This window comes from Balaenoptera physalus (genome assembly GCF_965194825.1).
Source record: "Balaenoptera physalus genome assembly, chromosome: 2".
Taxonomy (NCBI): Eukaryota; Metazoa; Chordata; class Mammalia; order Artiodactyla; family Balaenopteridae; genus Balaenoptera; species Balaenoptera physalus.
The window spans coordinates 49,929,954-49,953,990 of NC_138883.1; the positions used below are offsets into that span (position 1 = coordinate 49,929,954).

At 34.6% G+C, this 24,037-nt stretch overlaps 1 protein-coding gene across 3 annotated transcripts in view; it reads left to right on the top strand.

The window, feature by feature from the left end:
• MAP4K5 (mitogen-activated protein kinase kinase kinase kinase 5) overlaps positions 1-24,037 on the top strand; it is a 152,831-nt gene that overhangs the window by 19,873 nt on the left and 108,921 nt on the right. For all 3 annotated transcript variants that reach the window (XM_082452103.1, XM_082452104.1, XM_082452105.1), the window contains exon 3: positions 3,211-3,268. In XM_082452103.1, the coding sequence (XP_082308229.1) occupies positions 3,211-3,268 (58 nt within the window). The remainder of the gene's footprint in view (positions 1-3,210; positions 3,269-24,037) is intronic.

The following is a 24,037-nucleotide window of genomic DNA, read 5'->3' on the forward strand; positions in this document are numbered from 1 at the left end:
TGATTAATAAAGAATTAAATAAGAGATAAACTATAGTAAAATATTTTATTGGACTTCTAGGTGTTCGGTATACCCTTAAGTCTAAATATTAGTGTATAGCAATAACCTACTAAAATAAATAGGAATCAGAAATATATTTAGATCTTTTTGTAGAGGTGCTGTGGTATTTCTGTTAGTTCCTTTTATAAACACAGTGTAGGATCTTTAAATTCTTGTGTGTTAAAGTTAAAAAAAATACTTGAGAATATCACACTTAATTTGTTGAAAGGAAATGTTGGGTTTCAAAAACTAGTATTGCGTATGACTCCACTGGATTATAGTGTGAAATTGTATAGTTAAATTTCTGAAAGATCTCTTTAGTAAATTGAATCTGTGAAGTCTCTGTTTAGATCTTTTTTTCTGAAAGCCTCTTTGCCTTTCATTATAAAAGAGCCTGGTACTGCTTTCTGTTTTAAAAATCCAGCTGGAAAATTACAGAGTATGAACATTTGCCCATCGGTTCTTCATTTGGAGAGAACAGAAATATGTCTTCAAAATGGAGACTGACACTTAAGTGTTTACTCTGTCAGTGGGAGTTATAGCTTATATTCTTTTTTTTTAATTTCTGTAACGGCATATAGTATATTTTGGCTTATGCATGGTGTAGCTGAATTTTAAAATACCATATTTATTTTATGTGGTTCTGTGATTGTTCAAATCTTCCAGTGATCTGTTCCTTCCCGAGTCCCTCAGAATCTCTAAAAAAAGGTGTCCTTGGTTCTTGCGTCATTTTGGTTCTGTTAAATTGAAATACAACATATTCGTGTTGATTCTAATCATAAAAATTGACTTAATATGTCTGAAAGTATCAATATACTTAAAATTTAATTTTATGTATATTCTTTTAAAAATAATTAATAGATTTAATTTTAGTATAGTTTTATATTTACAGATTAGTTGAGCAGATACATAGAGTTACATTCATCCACACCTCACCCACCACCCACCTATGCAGTTTCCCCTTTTATTAACATCTTGCATTAAGTGTGGTATATTTATTACAATTATTGAACCAGTATTGATATATTATTATAGTTCATAGTTTACGTGAAGGTTCACTCTTTGTGTTGTACAGTTTTATGGATTTTGACAGATACCTAATGACGTGTATCCATTACAGTTTCATATGAGAATAGTTTCACCATCCTAAAAATTCCCTGTACTTCACCTGTTCATCACTCTTCACCCAGACCCCTGGCAACCATTGTTGTTTTTACTCTTTCTATGGTTTTGCCTTTCCCAGAATGTCATATAGTTGGACTCATATAGTATGTAGCTTTTTCAGACCGGTTTCTTTCACTTAGCAGTATGCATTTACGGTTCTTCCATATCTTTTCATGGCTTGATGGCTCATTTCTTTTTATCACTGAATAATACTCCACTGTATGGATATAAAATGCTGAAAGATCTTAGGAATGGGGAAAAGACCTGAGGGGATTCTTTTGTCACAGGCAAGGAAGAGGAGAGGGTAGGAATGGTGTGAGGCTTCTGGCTGACCTTTTCCCATTTCTCTAAATGCATTTGCAGTTGGGGGAAGGGTAACCATGGATGGGGGGAGTTAAATTGTTTGTTTTCTCTTCCTGAGACTCCTCCTTACCCTATTTACCGCAATAGATGGGGAAAATATGAACTTCTCATCAGAAAATATTTGAGACTGCTGCTGTAGAAAAAATCCTTTTTTCTTCTACCTTTCTGTTTGTGACTTTCCCTCTGCATCCGTCTCCCCCATTCTATTATTTTTCTCACCCTCTATATGTCATTTCTAAAAATATCCCTTCTGAGGCTCTCTTCCCTACATTCTTTGTCATTCTTTTCTGTTTTATCATATGCTCCTTATTTATGCCAAGTGTGAAAATTCATATTCAAATCTAATATACTAAAATGAAAAATGTTGTAGATTATTAAATAGCATTTCCACACAGAGTGTGCCACACTGGGTGTAATGAAAATGAGCACTCACATTAACGTTGACAATATTATGGCACAGTGCTTTTAGACTATTTTGGCAGTATGTGTTGATGGCCTTAAATGTTCATATTTATACCCTTGACCTAGTAATCTCATACCTTAGAATCCATTTGAAAGAAATAGTCTTAAATAATGAAAAGACTATGTATAACATCCTTAATATCTAACAGTAAGGGAAAATGGTTATATGAACTATTATATAGACATTTAAAATTATGTAGAGCACTGAGAAAGTACATAATTTTAAAAAAATAAAATAAAAATCTGTACCTATAGTACAACTTGGCAGACGTAGATTTAACGTCTAAGGTTGGTGAGAGTATGAATCCCCATAATTTTTTTCAGAGCAATATGGCAATATGTCCATTTTAAATCCACATACTTTTTAACTTAACAATTATGTTTATAGGTTGCCTTACTGATAAACTTTGATATGTGCTAAAATATTTGCAGCGATAATCATTGAAGCATTAATTATACTAAGTCTGTCCATGATATTTTCTTAAGTGGTAAGTAGTTTCTCTTCTAGGAATTTATTTGAAGGAAATAATCAAGGCTGTGGATAGATATAAAGCTATGAGATATATATATCTCTCTCTATAATTCCAAAATAATATTAAAATCCTAATAACAGATAAATTAATTCCTAATAGCAGATAAGTTAAATAAATTATATATACCATCAGTGGAAAATCAGGCAGCATTGCACATCATGTTGTCGAAGACTGTGATGGCACATCTTCTATAACACGTACACACTTGAGCACACATACACAAGGCAAAAAAGGAAATACGTACACTAAGCGTTAACTTTTTTTCTCTAGGTAGTAAGATACAGATGATTTGGTTTTTTATTTTCCTTTAATGACCTATGACTGTATTTATAAAATATATAAAAACCATGAGTATTTTTTTAATTAAGTAAATATAAGGAAAGACTTGGAGGAAGGACACCAAAATTTTAAACAGTAGTTGTTTTTTAGTGGTGGGATTAAAGAGAATTTTGTGTGTGTGTGTGTGTGTGTATTTTTTCTATTATTTTCTTTATTGGGAAAATGAGTATACTCATTTCACTGGAAATAAAGATTTTGTTTTTCAGTTTTGTTAAAAGCCTGATTGATAAGCAACTAATTAACATAGTACCAAGTAACTTTTATATAGTTGACAGACTTTTTTAAAGTTTTACTTTCATTTTTATTTTAGGCCAGAAATATACATACGGGAGAGCTGGCTGCAGTAAAAATTATCAAATTGGAGCCTGGTATGTATTAAAACTCTCAAGACAATTTTTGAACACTTTTCTTGTGCAGTTCATAAATATTTCACTTAAAAGCATTTTCCATATTTCCTTCCTTGTTTCCCTTCTTCCAAAAGAGTCTTATGTTGTCATAAAAAGGGTAACTCCTATATGGTTACATTAAATTCCACTGGAGGTTGTTGGTTAAAGACGAATCTGATGCAGTAGTTTTGTTGCTAAAGTCTGAAATATGCACATTCAAAAATTGAAAGACACATTGACAAACAAAAAGTAATGTTAAAGTAATGTTAAATTAATTTTCTTTTAAGATGATAGTGAAATATTTGGACTTCAATTTTTAGCTTTTATGAGAATTTGATTAGTAAAGTATTCATTGATTTGGGGGAATATTTGGTGAAATTCAGGATAATTATATTTTATATGTCAGCCATTCCCTGGCTGGTTGATAGGTTTAATAATTCTGGTCTTAGCCTAATGCTTGTATTTTTACACTTCTATCTGTCCGAAGACTGTTTGTTTTAAAACATACTGAGTAACTTGCTTTGAAAGTAAAACAACTGTATAAAACCTGAAACTATTTACTTATTTTGATATCCTAAAAGTTTCTAATGAGAGCAGTAGTAGCTTTCTTTTTTCTCCAATTTCTTTTTTTTCCTCTTTCTTTCCCCTTTCTTTCATTCTTTTTACTGTGGTAATGTACACATAACATAAAATTTGCCATCCAAACAATTTTAAAGTGTACAGTTCAGTGGTATAAAATACATTCATAATGTTGTGCTACCATCACGACCATCCATGCCAGAATTCTTCTATTTTTATTTTTTTGGAGGACCACCATACTGTTTTCCACAGTGGCTATACAATTTATATTCCCATCCATACTACACAAGTGTTCCAGTTTCTCCACATCCTTTACAACACTTGTTATTTTTCTGCTTTATTTGTTATAGCAGCCACCCTAATGGATGTGAGGGGGTATCTCATTGTAGGGGTTTTTTTGCATTTCCCTAATGATGAGTGATGTTGAACATCGTTTCATGTGCATATTGGCCATCTGTATATCTGCTTTGCAGAAATATCTATTCAGATCCTTTGCCCATTTTTTTTTCCACATCTTTATTGGAGTATAAATGCTTTACAATGTTGTGTTAGTTTCTGCTGTACAACAAAGTGAATCAGCTATATGTATACATATATCCCCATATCCCCTCACTCTTGAGCCTTCCTCCCACCCTCCATATCCCATCCCTCTAGGTCGTCACAAAGCACCGAGCTGATCTCCCTGTGCTAGGCAGCAGCTTCCCGCTAGCTATCTATTTTACATTTGGTAGTGTATATATGTCAATGCTACTCTCTCACTTCATCCCAGCTTCCCCTTCCCCCCCGTGCCCTCAGGTCTGTTCTCTACGTCTGCATCTTTATTCCTGCCCTGCCACTAGGTTCATCAGTACTGCTTTTTAAACTTCTATACATATACGTTAGCATACGGTATTTGTTTTTCTCTTTCTGACTTACTTCACTCTGTATGACAGATTCTAGGTCCATCCACCTCACTACAAATAACTCAACTTGGTTCGTTTTTATGGCTGAGTAATATTCCGCTTTATATATGAGCCACATCTCCTTTATCCAGTCATCTATTGATGGACATTTAGATTGCTTCCATATCCTGGCTATTGTAAATAGTGCTGAAATGAACATTGTGGCACATGTATCTTTTTGAATTATGGTTTTCTTAGGGTATATGCCCAGTAGTGGGATTGCTGGGTCATATGGTAGATCTATTTTTACTTTTTTAAGGAACCTCCATACTGTTCTCCATAGTGGCTCTATGAATTTACATTCCCACCAACAGTGCAAGCGGGTTCCCTTTTCTCCAAACCCTCTCCAGCATTTATTGTTTGTACATTTTTTGATGATGGCCATTCTGACTGGTGTAGGTGATACCTCATTGTAGTTTTGATTTGCATTTCTCTAAGGATTAGTGATGTTGAGCATCCTTTCGTGTGTTTGTTGGCAATCTGTATATCTTCTTTGGAGAAATGTCTATTTAGGTCTTCCGCCCATTTTTGGACTGGGTTGTTTGTTTTTGTGACATTGAGCTGCATGAGCTGCTTGTATATCTTGGAGGTTAATCCTTTGTCAGTTGCTTCATTTGCAAATATTTTCTCCCATTCTGAGGGTTGTCTTTTCATCTTGTTTATGGTTTCCTTTGCTGTGCAAAAGCTTTTAAGTTTCATTAGGTCATTTGTTTATTTTTGTTTTTATTTCCCTTACTCTAGGAGGTGGGTCAGAAAGGATCTTGCTGTGATTTATGTCATAGAGTGTTCTGCCTATGTTTTCCTCTAAGAGTTTGATAGTGTCTGGCCTTAGATTTAGGTCTTTAATCCATTTTGAGTTTCTTTTTGTGTATGGTGTTAGGAAGTATTCTGATTTCATTCTTTTACATGTAGCTGTCCAGTTTTCCCAGCACCACTTATTAAAGAGGCTGTCTTTGCTCCATTGTATATTCTTGCCTCCTTTGTCAAAGATAAGGTGACCGTATGTGCGTGGGTTTATCTCTGGGCTTTGTGTCTTGTTCCATTGATCTAGATTTCTGTTTTTGTGCCAGTACCATACTGTCTTGATTACTGTAGCTTTGTAGTATAGTCTGAAGTCTGGGAGCCTGATTCCTCCAGCTTTGTTTTTCTTTTTCAAGATTGCTTTGGCTATTCAGGGTCTTTTTGTGTTTCCATACAAATTGTAAAATTTCTTGTTCTAATTCTGTGAGAAATGCCATTGGTAATTTGATAGGAATTGCACTGAATCTATAGATTGCTTTGGGTAGTATAGTCCTTTTCACAATATTGATTCTTCCAATCCAGGGGCATGGTATATCTCTCCATCTGTTTATGTTATCTTTGATTTCTTTCATCAGTGTTTTATAGTTTTATGAGTACAGGTCTTTGTCTCCTTAGGTAGGTTTATTCCTAGGTATTTTATTCTTTTTGTTGTGATTGTAATGGGATTGTTTTCTTAATTTCTCTTTCTGATCTTTCGTTGTTAGTGTATAGGAATGCAAGAGATTTCTGTGCATTAATTTTGTATCCTGCAACCTTACCAAATTCATTGATTAGTTCTAGTAGTTTTCTGGTGGCATCTTTAGGATTTTCTACGTATAGTGTCATGTCATCTGCAAACAGTGACAGTTTTACTTCTTCTTTTCCAATTCGTATTCCTTTTATTTCTTTTTCTTGTCTAATTGCTGTGGCTATGACTTCCAATACTGTGTTGAATAATAGTGGCGAGAGTGGACATCCTTGTCTTGTTCCTGATCTTAGAGGAAATGCTTTCAGTTTTTCACCATTGAGAATTATGTTTGCTGTGGGTTTGTTGTATATGGCTTTTATTATGTCGAGGTAGGTTCCCTCTATGCCCACTTTCTGGAGAGTTTTTATCATAAATGGGTGTTGAATTTTGTCAAAAGCTTTTCCTGCATCTATTGAGATGATCATATGGTTTTTATCCTTCAGTTTGTTAATATGGTGTATCACATTGATTGATTTGAGTATATTCAAGAATCCTTGCATTCCTGGGATAAACCCCATTTGATCATGGTGTATGATCCTTTTAATGTGTTGTTGGATTCTGTTTGCTAGTATTTTGTTGAGGATTTTTGCATCTAAGTTCATTAGTGATATTGGTCTATAATTTTCTTTTTTTGTGATATCTTTGTCTGGTTTTGGTATCAGGGTGATGGTTGCCTCTTAGAATGAGTTTGGGAGTGTTCCTCCCTCTGCATTTTTTTGGAAGAGTTTGAGAAGGATAGGTGTTAGCTCTTCTCTAAATGTTTGATAGAATTTGCCTGTGAAGCCATGTGGTCCTGGACTTTTATTTGTTGAAAGATTTTTAACTGCAGTTTCAATTTCATTACCTGTGATTGGTCTGGTTATATTTTCTAATTCTTCCTGGTTGAATCTTGGAAGGTTGTACTTTTCCAAGAATTTGTCCATTTCTTTCAGATTTCCATTTTTTTGGCATATAATTGCTTGTAGTAGTCTCTTACGATCTTTTTACTTCTGCGGTGTCAGTTGTAATTTCTCCTTTTTCATTTCTAATTCTATTGATTTAAGTATTCTCCCTTTTCTTCTTGATGAGTCTGGCTAATGGTTTATCAATTTTGTTTATCTTCTCAAAGAACCAGATTTAGTTTCATTGGTGTTTGCTATTGTTTTCTTTGTTTCTATTTCATTTATTTCTGCTCTGATCTTTATGATTTCTTTCCTTCTACTCATTTTGGATTTTCTTTGTTCTTTTTCTGGTTGCTTTAAGTGTAAGGTTAGATTGTTTATTTGAGATTTTTCTTGTTTCTTGAGCTTGAATTGCTATGAACTTCCCTCCTCGAACTGCCTTTGCTGCATCCGATAGGTTTTGGATTGTCATTTTTTCGTTGTCATTTGTTTCTAGGTATTTTTTGATTTCCTCTTTGACTTCTTCAGTGATCCCTTGGTTATTTAGCAGCGCACTGTTTAGTGTCCATGTATTTGTGTTTTTTACTGTTTTTTTCCTGTAATTGATTTCTAATCTCATAGCATTGTGGTCAGAAAAGATGCTTGATACAACTTCAGTTTTCTTAAATTTTCCAAGGTTTGATTTGTGACCCAAATGTGATCTGTTCTGGAGAACCTTCCATGTGCACTTGAAAGAAAGTGTATTCTTTCGCTTTTGGGTAGAACATCCTAAAAATATCAATTAAGTCTCTCTGGTCTGTTTTGTCATTTAAAGCTTGTGTTTCCATATTTATTTTCTGTCTGGATGATCTGTCTATTGGTGTAAGTTTGGTGTTCAAGTCCCCCACTATTATTGTGTTACCATTGATTTCTCCTTTTTATGGCTGTTAGCATTTGCCTTATGTATTGAGGTGCTCCTGTGTTGGGTACATAAATATTTATAATTGTTATGTTTTCTTCTTGGATTGATCCCTTGATCATTATGTAGAAAGATGGTTTGCAAATATTTTCTCTCATTCTGTGGGTTGCCTTTTTACTGTGTTGATAGTGTCTCTAGGTGCACAAAATGTATAAATTTTTTTGAAGTCCAGTTTGTCTGTTTTTCTTATGTTGCCTGTGCCTTGATCATTATGTGCCTTTGGTGTCATACCCAAGAAATCATTGCCAAATCTGATAACGTGAAGCTTTTGCCCATGTTTTCTTCGAAGAGTTTTATAGTCTTAGGTCTTTGATCCATTTTGAGTTAATTTTTTGTATACAGTGGTAGGTAAGGGTCCAACGTCATTCTTTTGCTTATGGATAGCCATTTTTCCCTAATATCATTTGTTGAAAACACTGTCCTTTCTCCGTTGAATGGTCTTTTTTTTGTTTGTTTGTTAATTCTTGTTGGCTGCGTTGGGTCTTTGTTGCTATGCACAGGCTTTCTCTAGTTGCAGCAAGATGCAGCTACACTTCATTGCAGTGTGCAGGCTTTTCATTATGGTGGCTTCTCTTGTTGTGGAGCACAGGCTCTAGGGCGCACAGGCCTCAGTAGTCATGGCATGAGGGCTCTAGAGTGCAGGCTAAGTAGTTGTGACACATGGGCTTAGTTCCTCTGCGGCATATGGATCTTCCCGTACCAGGGATCGAACCTATGTCCCCTGCATTGGCAGGAGGATTCTTAACCACTGCGCCACCAGGGAAGTCTCCTGTTGAATGGTCTTATTAGCACTCTTGTCAAAAATCATTTGAACCGTATATGCGAAGGTTTATTTTTGGGCTCTCTATTCTATTTCGTTGGTCTGTATGTCTGTAGAGTACCTGTATCACACTGTTTAGATTTTAGTAGCTTTGTAGTAAGTTTTGAAATCAGGAAGTATGTGTCATTAGTTCTGTACCTCTTTTTCAATATTGTTTTGGCTCTTCAACATCCCCTGTGATTCCATATAAATTTTAGGATGGGTTTTTCTGTTTCTGCAAAAACTGTCATTGGAGTGAGGAGTAGTAATTTTTGACCAGGTGAGTGAATATTTGATCTGTTCATTTGCTACTTCATAAAGTTAGACATGTAGAGTAATTGTGTCACCATAATTATGCCAATTTCTTAATTTGCATAGTTAAAATGGTTTTACATTTCAGATACAATATTTTGATCATTATGTGTGTGATTCATTAGGGAGAGATTACTGAGGTAGCATATACTGCAACACTTTAAAAATAAGCTTTCAGATACAGCAGAGTATCTTTTTTTTCCTGGATAATAGAAATCATTATAATAATACCCTTTTAGAGTCTTCTAGTTAAGTTCCACCTAGTAAGTGTAGGATGGTCTCCAAAATGTCACTAACGCACATAGAAGAGACTATAATATAACAGAACTGTGTAAGCATTTGCCTCTTCTTGAGTTATTTGAACAAATAAATATTCAAGTTATGTTCAAAGAACAGTTATAGTCCAGATAATGAATGGGCTGTTTTTGCAGAGGAAACAAAGGGAAAAACAAATACCGTATGCTAACACATACATATGGAATCTAAAAAAAAAAAAAATGGTTCTGATGAACCTAGGGGCAGGACAGGAATAAAGACAGACATAGAGAATGGACTTGAGGACACGGGGAGGGGGAAGGGTAAGCTGAGATGAAGTGAGAGAGTAACATTGACATATATACACTACCAAATGTAAAATACTTAACTAGTGGGAAGCAGCTGCATAACACAGGGAGATCAGCTCTGTGCTTTGCGACCACCTAGAGCGGTGGGATAAGGAGGGTGGGAGGGAGATGTAAGAGTGAGGGGATATACATATGCATATAGCTTATTCACTTTGTTATACAGCAGAAACTAACACAACATTGTGAAGCAATTATACTCCAATAGTTAAAAAAAAAAAGATGTTTATCCCTTGTCTGCCTTCAGCAAGTACACTGGGCTCATCATAGCACAGTTTCACTTATTCTACTTAAGGGCATGGCCTACTTTTGATTATGATTCATGTAATGAATTAATGAATATATTTTTAAAATCCTACAATTCTGACTTCTCAAGAATCCATAAAAAAGAAAGTGTACCATTATATGATGTTATTATTTAACAGATAAGGGTTAATTGCTGGGACTGTAAATTAAGACTCTTTGAAAGGTTGGAATTTCTCACTGCTTGGCTTTTTAAAGTTGCTGCCTTTATGTTAGAGTTCACTCATATACAAAGGTTGACTAATGTTTAAATTCTTCCACCCCAAAAGAATCACATAGAAGTCCAGTAAATGCTTGATGATGTGATTTTAATGCCTAGCCATTTTAGTATTGTTAATTGTTTATAGTTATGCTTTGTTCAGTTCTATAAGGTTATTTGTTTTTTTTAATTGATTTTTTAAATTTTAAATTTTTTTATTTTGTAATACAATTTTTAAAGGTTATACTACATTTACAGTTACTGCAAAATAGTGGCCATATTCCCCATGTTGTATAATACAGTACATGTTTGTAGCCTATCTTACACTCAGTAAGTTTGTACCTCCCACTCATCCACCCCTGTATTGCTCTTCCCCCTGCTTAACTGGTAACCACTGGTTTGTTCTCTGTATCTGTGAGTCTGCTCCTTTTTTGTTATATTCACTAGTTTGTTGTATATTTTAGATTCCGCATATAAGTGATATCATACAGGATTGGGTTTTCTCTGTCTGACTTATTTCACTTAGCATAGTGCCCTCCAAGTCCATCCATGTTGCTGCAAATGGCAAAATTTCATTCTTTTTTATGGCTGAGTAGTATTCTAGTGTGTGTATATGTGTGTGTGTGTGTGTGTGTGTGTGTGTGTGTGTGTGTATACACCCCCACTTCTTCTTTATCCATTCAGCTGTTGGTGGACACTTAGGTTGCTTTCATATCTTGCTTACTATGAATGTTCATGTATGAAAGATACATGCACATTGGGTTGCATGTATCTTTTCAAATTAGTGTTTTTGTTTTTTCAGATATATACCCAGGAGTGGAATTGCTGGGTTATATGGTAGTTCTATTTTTAGTTTTTTGAGAAACCTCCCTACTGATTTCCACAGTGGCTGCACCAATTTACATTCCCACCAACAGTGTGCGTGGTTCCCTTTTCTCCACATTCTCGCCTAACATTTGTTAATTTGTATTCTTTTTTTTTTTTTCTTTTTTTTTTCATTCTTTTTGATGATAGCCATTCTGAGAGGTGTGAGGTGATATCTCATGGTTTTGATTTGCATCTCCCTGATGATTATTGATATTGAGCATCTTTTCATGGGCCTGTTGGCCGTCTGCATATCCTCTTTAGAAAAAATGTCTATGCAGTTCTTCTGCCCATTTTTTGATTGGGTTGTTTGCTTTTTTGATATTGAGTTGTATGAGTTGTTTTTAAATGTTGGATATTAATCCCTTGTCAGTCATATCATTTGCAAATATTTTCTTCCATCTGCTAGGTTGTATTTTCGTTTTGTCAGTGGTTTCCCTTGCTGTGCAAAAGCTTTTAAATTTAATTAGGGAAAAAATGGATGACAGAGTGATAAGTTAAAAGCTTTTAACAAAGAGTTAGAAAATATAAAGAACAGCCAAACAGATGAAGAATACAATAACTGAATGAAAAATAAACTAGAAGGAGTAAACAGTAGAAAAATACACTAGAAGGAATAAACAGTAGAATAAATGATGCAGAGGAATGGATCAGTGAGCTGAAAGAGTAGTGGAAATCACTGCTGCTGAAAGAAAAAGGAATGAAAAGAAATGACCATTTAGGAGACCTCTCGGACAACATCAAGTACATTAATATTCACATTATAGGAGTCTCAAAATATTTGAAGGCATTCTAGTTGAAAGCTTCCCTAACCCAGGAAAGGAAATTGTCCCCCAACTCCAGGAAGCAGAGAGTCCCATACAGGAATAACCCAAAGAGGAACACACCAGGACACATTGTAATTAAAATGGCAGAAATTAAAGATAAAGAGGGAATATTAAAAGCGGCAAGGGAAAAGCAGCAAATAACATACAAGGGAACTCCCATAAGGCTATCAGCTGATGTTTCAGCAGAAACTCCTCAGCCAGAAAGTAGTAGCATGATGTATCTAAAGTGATGAAAGGGAAAAAACTACAACCAAGAATACTGTATCCAGCAAGACTCTCATTCACATTTGATGGAGAAATCAAAAGCTTTACAGACAAGCAAAAGCTAAAAGAGTTCAGCACCACCAAACCAACTTTCCATTAAATGTTAAAGGAACTTGTCTACGTAAAAAAGAAAAGGCTGCAACTAGAAACAGAAAACTACAAAATGAAAAAGCTCACCGATAAAGGCAAACACATAGTAAAGATAGGAAATCATCCATACGCAAAGCTAGTAGGGAGGTTAAAAGACAAAAGTAATAAAACCATCTACATCCACAATAAACAGTTAAGGGATTCACAAACAGTTAGATGTAAAATATGATATTAAAGACGGTAATCATGAGGGGAGGAGAGTACAAATGCATGGTTTTTAAAATGCATTTGAAATTAAGAGATTGGCAACTTAAAACAATCTTGTATATATATAGACTGCTATACAAAAACTACATGGTAACCACACACCAAAAATCTTCAATAGATATACATACAAAAAAGAAAAAGGAATCCAAACACTAAAGATAGTCATCAAATCACAAGAGAAGAGAAGAAGAAAGGAAAAAAAGACCTACAAGAACAAATCCAAAACAATTAACAAAATGGCACTAAGAACATATATATTTATAATTACCTTAAATAAACAGACTAAATTCTCCAACCAAAAGACATAGACTGGCTGAATGGATACAAAAACAAGACCCATATATATGCTGCCTACAAGAGACTCACTTCAGATCTAGAGACACATAAAGACTGAAAGTGAGGGGATGGAATAAGTTATTCCATGTAAATGGAAATCAAAAGAAAGCCAGAGTAGCAATACTTATGTCATACAAAATAGACTTTAAAATAAAGACTGTTACAAGAGACAAAGGAGGACACTATATAATGATCAAGGGATCAGTCCAAGAAGATATAACAATTGTAAATATATATGCACTCAACATAGGAGAACTTAAATATATAAGGCAGATATTAGCAGACATAAAAGGAGAAATCAACAGTGACACAATAATAGCAGGGGACTTTAACCCCCCACTTACATCAATGGACAGATCATCCAGATAGAAAATCAATAAGGAAACACAGACCTTCCATGACACATTAGACCAAATGGTCTTAATTGATACATAGAGAGCATTTCATCCGAAAGCAGCAGAATACACATTCTAGTGCACATGGAACATCCTCCAGGATAGAACACATGCTAGGCCACAAAACAAGCCTCAGTAAATTTAAGAAAATTGAAATCTTATCAAGCATCTTTTCCAACCACAACACTATGAGACTAGAAATCAACTATAAGAAAAAAACTGCAAAAAACACAAACACGTGGGGGCTAAACAATATGCTACTAAACAACCAATGGAACACTGAAGAAACCAAAGAGGAAATAAAAAAAGTACCCAGAGACACATAAAAATGAAAACAGGATGATCCAAAACCCATGGGATGCAGCAAAAGCAGTTCTAAGAGGGAAGTTTCTTATTGATTTTTAGATGCTGTTTACACTTTGAAAATAATAACTTTTCATGTGTTTTAAAAGTTTTCTTCAGTTTGTCTTCTATCTTTGTACTCTGCTTATGGTACTTTTCTGTATGGAAGGTTTTTTTTTTCCCTCCTAGGTAAATTTGGTTGTTCTCTTTCTCTATTCCTCTCTTCCTCATACTTAAGCTTTTTGTACTAGTCAACTCTAAAGATATTTAACTGCAGTTTCTTCAAGTTTTTTCCCCCTTCCAACATTTAAATATTTGCTCCATCAGGGACAGTTTTGTTTTAAGATGCGATGGAGATCTTTGGTCTGCTCTTTTTCAAATGGCTAGACAGTTTTCCAGAGCTGTTTATTCACAGGTTTGAAATGCCTCACTTGCCATGAACTGAATTTCCATTAAGTATGAGTTTTGTTTTCTGTTTCAGTGATTCTTTTCTGCCTCCCATTCGTACTTCAGGATTATCCTGTTTTTACTACTCTGACTTTTCATTGCATTTTGTAATCTTCATTGTTTTATTTTTCAGTTATTTCCTTTCTGTTTTAATAATTTTCTCCCAGGAGAACTTTAAAATCATTTTTATCAAAGTAAACAAAAAGCTTGTGAGAATAATTTAGAAGACTTAGCATTTGACAATAGTAAGGATTTTTTCTTATTCAGGTCTTCAGGAAAATATTATAGCTTTTGCCACAGGCCTTCATATTTATGGTGATTCTTGCTACTGTGAATAGCATTTTTCCTCCTCTTATACTTTCTAGTTGGTTACTGTTGATACTTATGTATCATTGATTTTATTAGATTTATTTTCTCTGTGACAGTCTTACAGAATTCGTATTTTTTCTGATAGACTTGTTATTTTTAGTGTTCTTTGATGCTCTTTTGGCGTTGAATATAACTTTGTCAAACATTGCTATTGCCAACCCTCCTTTCTTTTTGTTTATGTTTGGGTAGCATATAACAAATGGATAATGCTGTTATATTTGGGCCTATCATTTTACTTTAATCCTTTCTAGATCATTGGTTTTTAGGGTTTGTCTTGTAAGTAATCGTATTGAAATTTTATTTTATAACCCAGTTTGAATCTTTCTCCTTTTAATAGATAGGTCAGTCACTTTATTATTGTTTAGTGAGATGATTAATCATCTGTTACTGTGGTTTTTTAAATGTTTTTCAAAGGTTTTAAACAAAAAATGGCTAGAGGTTTTCTTTATTTTTATTGCTGATAATTTGAAAGATACACAGTCCATAGTTTTGTCAGAGTATGGCTTCTAAGACTTTGAATAATATACTTAAATTTGTGTTTTTTAACTTACCAACTTAAGAAATGAAACAGGCATTGACTTCCTAGGCTGAAAGATGTTGAACTTTATACTCCTGCCTCTTCATCTCCCAGTTTTCAGACGTTTGTTAGTTTATTTGGAGGTTTTAGTCTGAGAATTTTTTGATTATACTGGGGCATGAGTGTGCATTTAATCTGCGTCTTTTTTTTTTTTTAATTATAAGATACCAATTATTTAGACTTAGTTTTATATTTAAACAGATTCACTCCCGACTGTTTGTCCTTTCATTCCAAGTCCTTGTCATTTTGACTGACTTATTTTGTATCAGTTGTTGATAAGTTGGATCATATCATCACATTGATTTTCCTGTGAATATCAGGAATAATATAATTTTGATCCACAAGTTAATTGTTCTTCTCAAACTTGCTCTTCCCTCAGTCTTCCCCATTTTGCTAAGCAGTTAGCCAAGCCAAAAATGTAGGCATTGTCCTTGATTTCTCTTTCATTTGCACTCCAGAGTCAGTCTGTCAGCAAGTTCCTTCAACTTAACCTCCAAAACATATCCTGAATCCATCTACTTTTCCTTATTGCCATCTTTACTCTCTCGTCTCCCTGTTTCTTCTCCCAGACCTCCCATCTGCCACCATCTAGTTTCCACAAAGCCACCGGAATGATCTTTTTAAAACACAAATCAGATCGTAGTGCTCTCCTGCTTAAAACCTTTGTGGAGCTTCCAAATTCCACTTAGAATAATATTCAAATTTTCAGCCTTGCTTATAAAACCCTATGTGATTGGCCCTACTTCTCTGAACTCATTATGTATCTTTTTCCCTTCTCTACTCCTCTCTTCTTTTTTCTTCTTATTTATCCGGTCCAAGATCAAACTGGCTCTTGCATTCTGCCTAAAGTACCGTTTTTCACAATCTTTGCCCAGAAGACCTCCTGGTCATTCGGATTTCAGCTTAAATGTTATATATATCCTTGTAAAGACCCATTTCTGACTACCTAATTTAAGGTAGTCACCTAGACCCTTGTTATTTTAGTTCTCTGCCTAGGACATGTGACTGCCTGACACTTTTCTTATTTATTTGTATTTGTTTGTTTAATGTCTGTCTCTCCTAGAATGTAAGAACCATGAGAATAGTGTTATGTCTTTACTGCTATATTTCATCACCTGAAACAGTTTAGGCACATAGTGGGCATTCAATAAATATCTTTGTACAAAGGAACATTATAAATGTCTTTCTGTTGCCTTTGAATGAGAATGACCAGTTGACTAGATAGATATAGAATTAGTAGTACATCATACATTCTTCTATCCTCAAAAAATCTGTAGGCGTTTTCTCCTTTGAATATTGTTAGAGAAAACCGTAAGGATTGCCTGACATTTTTCCTCTTGTAGGTGACTTGCTGCTTCTGCCCTATTGTCTGTGGCACTAATACTGCATATCTTCTCTAATCTGTGATGTTCAGAAAATAAGGTCTTAATATTTATTATATCTTTAGATTTCAATTCACCCTTAACAGTAATTGTGATTTTAGTAAATTTAGTAAATAACTATAAAATTAGTCACCTGAGAAATAAGTTTTTCTTATGGTTTAAATATATATACTTTTTTTTAGTAAATAGTTTCATTTATTTTCATAATCTATGTTTTAGAATTTGAGAAATTGGTCTTCTCTTTGTGACAGTGATTTTATTCATTTGGATTGTTTCATTACATTTTATTTTTGGATTTGTTTTGTTTTGTGCCTTAAAAAATGTTTTCTATATTGATAGTAGGTTTTTTTCTTTTTTAGCATTTTCAGAAAAGCCAGAGCAGATGGTGGTTTTCACATTTTTGAAACAGAGTTAGGGGAGTTTTTATGTCAAAAATATGATGGTATAGTAATGAATTTTGTCAACATTCAGTTCAGATACCTCAAATAATTCTGGAGACAGCTATATTTCAGAAATGAATTCTTGACTGTACTCAGCAGCTTTTTAAAAAATTGCGCTAAAGCCAGTATAACGCAAAAGTGCTTCCTTGTATTTAACAGATGAGCTGGTTTAGAATTTTATTGAGACATGAGAAGATAATCATTTGTCAGTATGACTTAGAATATTACAATATTACAGATTTACTGACTTGTTCCTGGTAATTTAATTTTATAATATTATATTTAAAATTTCACTGAGACAGATTGCTTTTGAGACTCTTCTAATATTTATAAAATTCCTAAAGTGAACCTAGGGTTAGGAGCAAAACTAGATTAGCACAGAGAACTGTTTTTTTAATTAACCACAAAAATAATTGATAAAGAAAATGAGTGGGTATTCTTCCCTATATTTGTTGCCCTTTGTATATATATACAAACAAATGATTATTTTCAAGAGTGATTTAACCATTTCTCTATCTCATTTTTATAGTATATACTTATTAAATATAGGTACCATTTTATAAATGGTGACATTTAAATAAAGTTTGACTTACTAGTGAGTAGTATTGAAAATAAACAATACCAATGATACCATTTTGAGTTTTGTTATCTCTTTGGTCAGGCATCAGGACTGCCCTATAAAAGTAGGCAGATATTATGATGATGCGTGTCACCATGTTTTCCTGTCTGTGTCTGAATTTCAGCCTACCCTCTAACTCATTTTACAGATGCTTGTTTTGCTCAACAAGTCTGTAGCTAGTGCCCGCTGACAGCCAGAACAAGATCAAGCTTTCCTGGGAAAGCTGATCATCAGAATCCTAATTTGCCTTCCCATCTCTTCTCTCCTCCCATTATCCCCTTATTATGGTGGAACTACATGACAGTGCTTTTAAATTTTGCAAATTATCATTTGTTTAAAACTGTGAGCCTTGCATACAGGGATGGAACTTAATAAAATCATTGCCCAGGGTGATTAATGCAATACTTTTTTTGTTTGCTTGTTTGTTTTTTAAAGTGCTAAATTGGAAATATTCATGAAATAGTCCAATATTCATGAAATAGTCCAATAGTCCAAATATTCATGAAATATTTTATTTTTAAATAAAATAACAAGTTAAATGTAATTTACTAAATTAGTCAGTTTTCAGAGTAAGTGGGACTCTAAAAATCTTTCATTAGGTGTTTAAAATTTTTTTCAGTTTTACTTTACGATATCTCATCTTATTTCCTAGAAGTATAAACGGAGAAAGTACAGTAAATTTTTTTAAAGTCAGAAAGTATGTAAAGATTTAAACAGCAGTTAATTTGCCTTGTTAATGTTCTTGAAACAATTCCCAAAGTAGGAGGTTTAGCCAAATAGGACAAATGTCAGCTATTCTGATTAAGTGGTATGTTCTTGCTTTTCAGTATTTACTTCTACTTTAATGTGTTCATTTTTTTCTTTTTAATAAATTTATTTATTTTTGGCTGTGTTGGGTCTTTGTTGCTGCGCACGAGCTTTCTCTAGTTGCGGCGAGTGGGAGCTACTCTTTGTTGCAGTGCGTGGGCTTCTCACTGCGGTGGCTTCTCTTGTTGTGGAGCACGGGCTCTAGGTGTGTGGGCTTCAGTAGTTGTGCCACGCAGTCTCAGTAGTTGTGACTCGCGGGCTCTAGAGTGCAGGCTCAGTAGTTGTGGTGCACGAGCTTAGTTGCTCCTCAGCATGTGGGATCTTCCTGGGCTGGGGCTCGAACCTGTGTCCCTGCATTGGCAGGTGGATTCTCAACCACTGCGCCACCAGGGAAGTCCCTGTATGTTCTTTAATACTTCTATTTTAAAATGTTCTTTTATTGGTTTTAAATAATAGATGCAGAAAACTAATAAAGGCTAAGTAGACATTTTCTGCCATTTAATAGGTAAAAATCACTTGTAATGCTAGAGTACTCTGTTTCCCTTAGATTCCAGTTTCCTTCTGAACACAAGATAAAATTGAAGTGAAGATACTTTTTGTTACAATATATAGAAAAGGTGAATTTCAATATCGGATTCTAATTTAGAATCGATAAATAGATATTTAATCAAATTTAAAACTGAGAGGGATTTTCTGTCTAGGTGAATTTTCAGAATCTAAGATAGGCATTCCAGAGAAAATGTTTTGTTAGAAATGATTTTTATTTATATTTTACATTCATTTTGCTCAATGGAAAACATTCATGAATATTTCCTTATTAGCAACCAAAACAGTCAAATTGACAAGATTGCCACCACTATATTTTTCATGGACATTTGAAAATTAACTGACAGAATATTTAGAATTGGATTAATTGATTTTCTGAAGATAATACTGTCAATTTATTACTGTACAGTAAAATCAGTTTTCACTTCAGAATCTATTTTTTTTTTTTTTTTATAGCTACTTTATTTATTTATTTATTTATTTTTATTTTTGGCTGTGTTGGGTCTTCGGTTCGTGCGAGGGCTTTCTCTAGTTGCGGCAAGCGGGGGCCACTCTTCATCGCGGTGCGGGGACCGCTCTTAATCGCGGTGCGCGGGCCTTTCACTATCGCGGCCCCTCCCGTTGCGGGGCACAGGCTCCAGACGCGCAGGCTCAGCAGTTGTGGCTCACGGGCCCAGTTGCTCCGTGGCATGTGGGATCTTCCCAGACCAGGGCTCGAACCCGTGTCCCCTGCATTAGCAGGCAGATTCTCAACCACTGCGCCACCAGGGAAGCCCCAGAATCTATTTTTAACATTGATTTTATTTCATAGACTTCACAAATGTATTTAGTACTTAGTGCAGAAATCTTTTGCCAGTGCTTGACATTGTAAATATATATATTTTTATAAATAGAAATCCATTTTTAATTTATTTATTTTATCTCTGGCTGCATTGGGTCTTCGTTGCTGCACGCAGGCTTTCTCTAGTTGTGTGGAGCCGGGGCTACTCTTTGTTGTGGTGCACAGGCTTCTCATTGCGGTAGCTTCTTTTGTTGCAGAGCACGGGCTCTAGGCACGCGGGCTCAGTAGTTGTGGCTCACGGGCTCTAGAGAGCAGGCTCAGTAGTTGTGGCGCATGGGCTTAGTTGCTCCGTGGCATGTGGGATCTTCCCACACCAGGGCTCAAACCCGTGTCCCCTGCATTAGCAGGCGGATTCTTAACCACTGTGCCACCAGGGAAGCCCAACATTGTAAATACTAATTAAAAGATCTACTTCTTGCATTGTAGTTTTGCTATATATATTTATATATATATGTATTTTTTGGAGTATAATTGCTTTACGATGTTGTGTTAGTTTCTGCTGTACAACAAAGTGAATCAGCTATATGCATACTTATATCCCCTCCCTCTTGGACCTCCCTGCCATCCACTGCCCCCATCCCACCCATCTGGGTCATCACAGAGCACCGAGCTGAGCTCCCTGTGCTATACCACAGATTTCCATTAGCTTTCTATTTTACACATGGTAGTGTATTTATGTCAAACCTAATCTCCCAGTTCATCTCACCCTCCTCTTCCCCTCCTGTGTCTACACGTCCAATTCTCTATATCTGCATCTCTATTCCTGCCCTGGAAATAGGTTCATCTGTACTATTTTTCTAGATTCCACATATATGCATTGATATATGATATTTGTTTTTCTCTTTCTGACTTAACTTCACTCTATGACAGACTCGAGGTCCATCCACATCTCTACAGATGACCCAATTTTGTTCCTTTTTATGGCTGAGTAATATTCCATTGTATATATGTAACACATCTTCTTTATCTATTCATCTGTTGATGGGCATTTAGGTTATTTCCATGACTTGGCTATTTTAAATAGTGCTGCAATGAACATTGGGGTACATGTGTCTTTTTGAATAATGGTTTTCTCAGGGTATATGCCCAGTAGTGGGATTGCCGGAGCTATATATATTTTTAAAGAGTATTTTTTTAAACTTAAATATTCAACCATAATGAAATGGTTAAATAAATTAATCTATATTTACATAATTTGAAGTTATTTTATATTACAGTAAAAAACATAAACTTCACCATCTTAACCACTTTTAAGCACATGGCTCAGTAGTGTTAAGTATATTTACATTGTTGTGAAAGAGATTTCCAGAAATTTTTCATCTGGCAGAGCTGAAACTTCATATCCATTAAAAAACTGTTCCTCTTTGCACCCTCCCCCCAGTGCCTGGTAACCACAATGTACTTTTCATGTTTTTCAATTTGACTGCTTTAAATACCTCATATGAGTGGTTCATATAGTATTTGCCCTTTTCTGAGTGGCTTGTTTCACTTAGCGTAATGTCCTCAAGGTTCATCCATGTTGTAGCATGTTACAGGATTTCCTTCCTTTTTTAAGGCTACATGGTATTCCATTGTATGTGTATACCACATTTGATTTCTCCATTTCTCTGTTGATGAACATTTGAGTTGCTTCTTGACTATTGTGAATAGTGCTGTTAGGAATATATATATTCATAGTGCCCACTTACATGGGCATGCAAATATTTCTTTGAGATCCTCTTTCAGTTCTTTTGAATATATACTGAAAAATAGGATTACTGGATTGTATGGTAGTTCTATTTTTGATTTTTTGAGGAACTGCCAGACTGTTTTCCATAGTGGTTGCACCATTTTATAATACCACCAACAGTGTATCAGGGTTCCAACTTCTCCACATCCCTACTAACACTTGTTCTCTTTTTTTTTTGATAGTAGCTTTCCTAATGGGTGTATCTCATTGTGGTTTTGACTTGCATTTCTCTGATGATCAGTAATGTTGAGCATCTTTTTATGTATTTGTTAACCATTTGTATACCCTCTTTGGAGAAATGTCTTTTTACGTCCTTTGCTTATTTTTTAATCAGGTTACTTGTTGTTGAGTTGTAGTAATTCTTTACATATTTTGGATAGTAACCCATTATCAGATACATGGTTTGCAAATATTTTCTCCCATTTCATAGGTTGCTTTTTCACTCTGTTGATTGTGTCCTTCAATGAACAAAAATTTTTAAGTTCGATGTAGTCCCATTTGTCTATTTTTGCTTTTGTTGCCTGTGCTTTTGGTGTCATATCCAATAAATCATTGCCAAATCCAGTGTCATGAAGCTTTCCGTCTATGTTTTCTTCTAGGAGTTTTATAATTTTGAGTCTTGCATTTAGACCTTTAATCCATTTTGAGTTAAATTTTGTATATAGTGTAAGATGAAGATCTAATTTCATTCTCTTGTGTGAGGATATTCAGTTTTCCCAACACTTTTTGTTGAAATGACTGTCTTTTCTTCATTGAATGGTCTCGACACCCTTGTTGAAAATCATATATATGTGGGTTTCTTTCTGGGCTCTCTGTTTTGTTCCATTGGTCTGTATGTCTGTATACCAGTAGCACACCGTTTTGATTACTGTAGCTTTGTATTATGTTTTGAAATCAGGAGGTGTGAGTCCCCCAGCTTTATTCCTCTTTTTAAAATGGTTTTAGCTGTTTGGGTTCCCTTGAAATTCCATATGAATTTTAGGACGATTCTTTTCTATTTCTAAAAAAAATGCCATTGGGATTTTGATAGAGATTGTGTTGAGTCTGTAGATTACTTTGGATAGTATGGACATGTTAACAATATTAAGTCTCTTAATCTGTGAACCTGGGCTATCTTTCTGTTATTTGTGTCTTTTTAAATTTCTTTCAGCAATGTTCTGTAGTTTTCAGTGTAAAAATCTTTTACTTCTTCAGTTGAGTTCATTCCTAAGTATTTTTTTATCCTATTGTAAATGGAATTGTTTTCTTAATGTCCTTTCTGATTATTCATTGTTAGTGTATAGAAATGCAACTGATTTTTTTGCACTGATTTTGTATTTTAGAGTTGACCCTTGAACAATTCAGGGGTTAGGGGCACCAACACCCTGTGCAATCAAAAATCCAAGTATAACTTTCAACTCCCCCAAAAGCTAACTACTAATGGCCTACTGTTGACCAGAAACCTTACTAATAACATAAACAGTTGATTAACACATATTTGTATGTTACATGTATTATATACTGTATTCTTACAATAAAGTAAGCTAGAGAAAAGAAAATGTTATTAAGAAAATCATAAGGTGCTGTACACCTGAAACTATCACAACATTGTTAATCAACTATACTCCAATATAAAATAAAAAGTTAAAAAATTAAAAATAAAATGCACATTCCAAAAAAAAAAGAGAAAATCATAAGGAAGAGAAAATATATTTATAGTATTGTACCATATTTATCTATACTGTAAGTTTACATCATGTGTTTACAAGATGAATTGTCATCAATAATGACATCAATATTCTTTTTTTTTCTTGTGAAAAGTTTTTATTTTATTTTATTTTATTTTATTTTTAACATCTTTATTGGAGTATAATTGCTTTACAATGGTGTGTTAGTTTCTGCTTTATAACAAAGTGAATCAGTTATACATATACATATGTTCCCATATCTCTTCCCTCTTGCATCTCCCTCCCTCCCACCCTCCCTATCCCACCCCTCTAGGTGATCACAAAGCACCGAGCTGATCTCCCTGTGCTATGTGGCTGCTTCCCAGTAGCCATCTATTTTACGTTTGGTAGTGTATATATGTCCATGCCACTCTCTCACTTTGTCACAGCTTACCCTTCCCCCTCCCCATATCCTCAAGTCCATTCTCTAGTAGGTCTGTGTCTTTATTCCCATCTTACCACTAAGTTCATGACCTTTTTTTTTTTCCCCCTTAGTTTCCATATATATGTGTTAGCATACTGTATTTGTTTTTCTCTTTCTGACTTACTTCACTCTGTATGACAGACTCTAACTCCAAATATTCTCTTTTGTGGTACAAAACACTGCAGATGTTTTATGTATTTCTAACCCTAGACATAAAAAATGAAAAGATAATGTGAGAAAGAGTTTTATCTTTATTTACAGGTATAACGATTCATGCATTGATAGTGAAGAAACAGCAATAAGATTGCTTTATGGTAGCCTAGTGTAATCAGTACAGTTGCTTCATAGTAGCCTAGCCT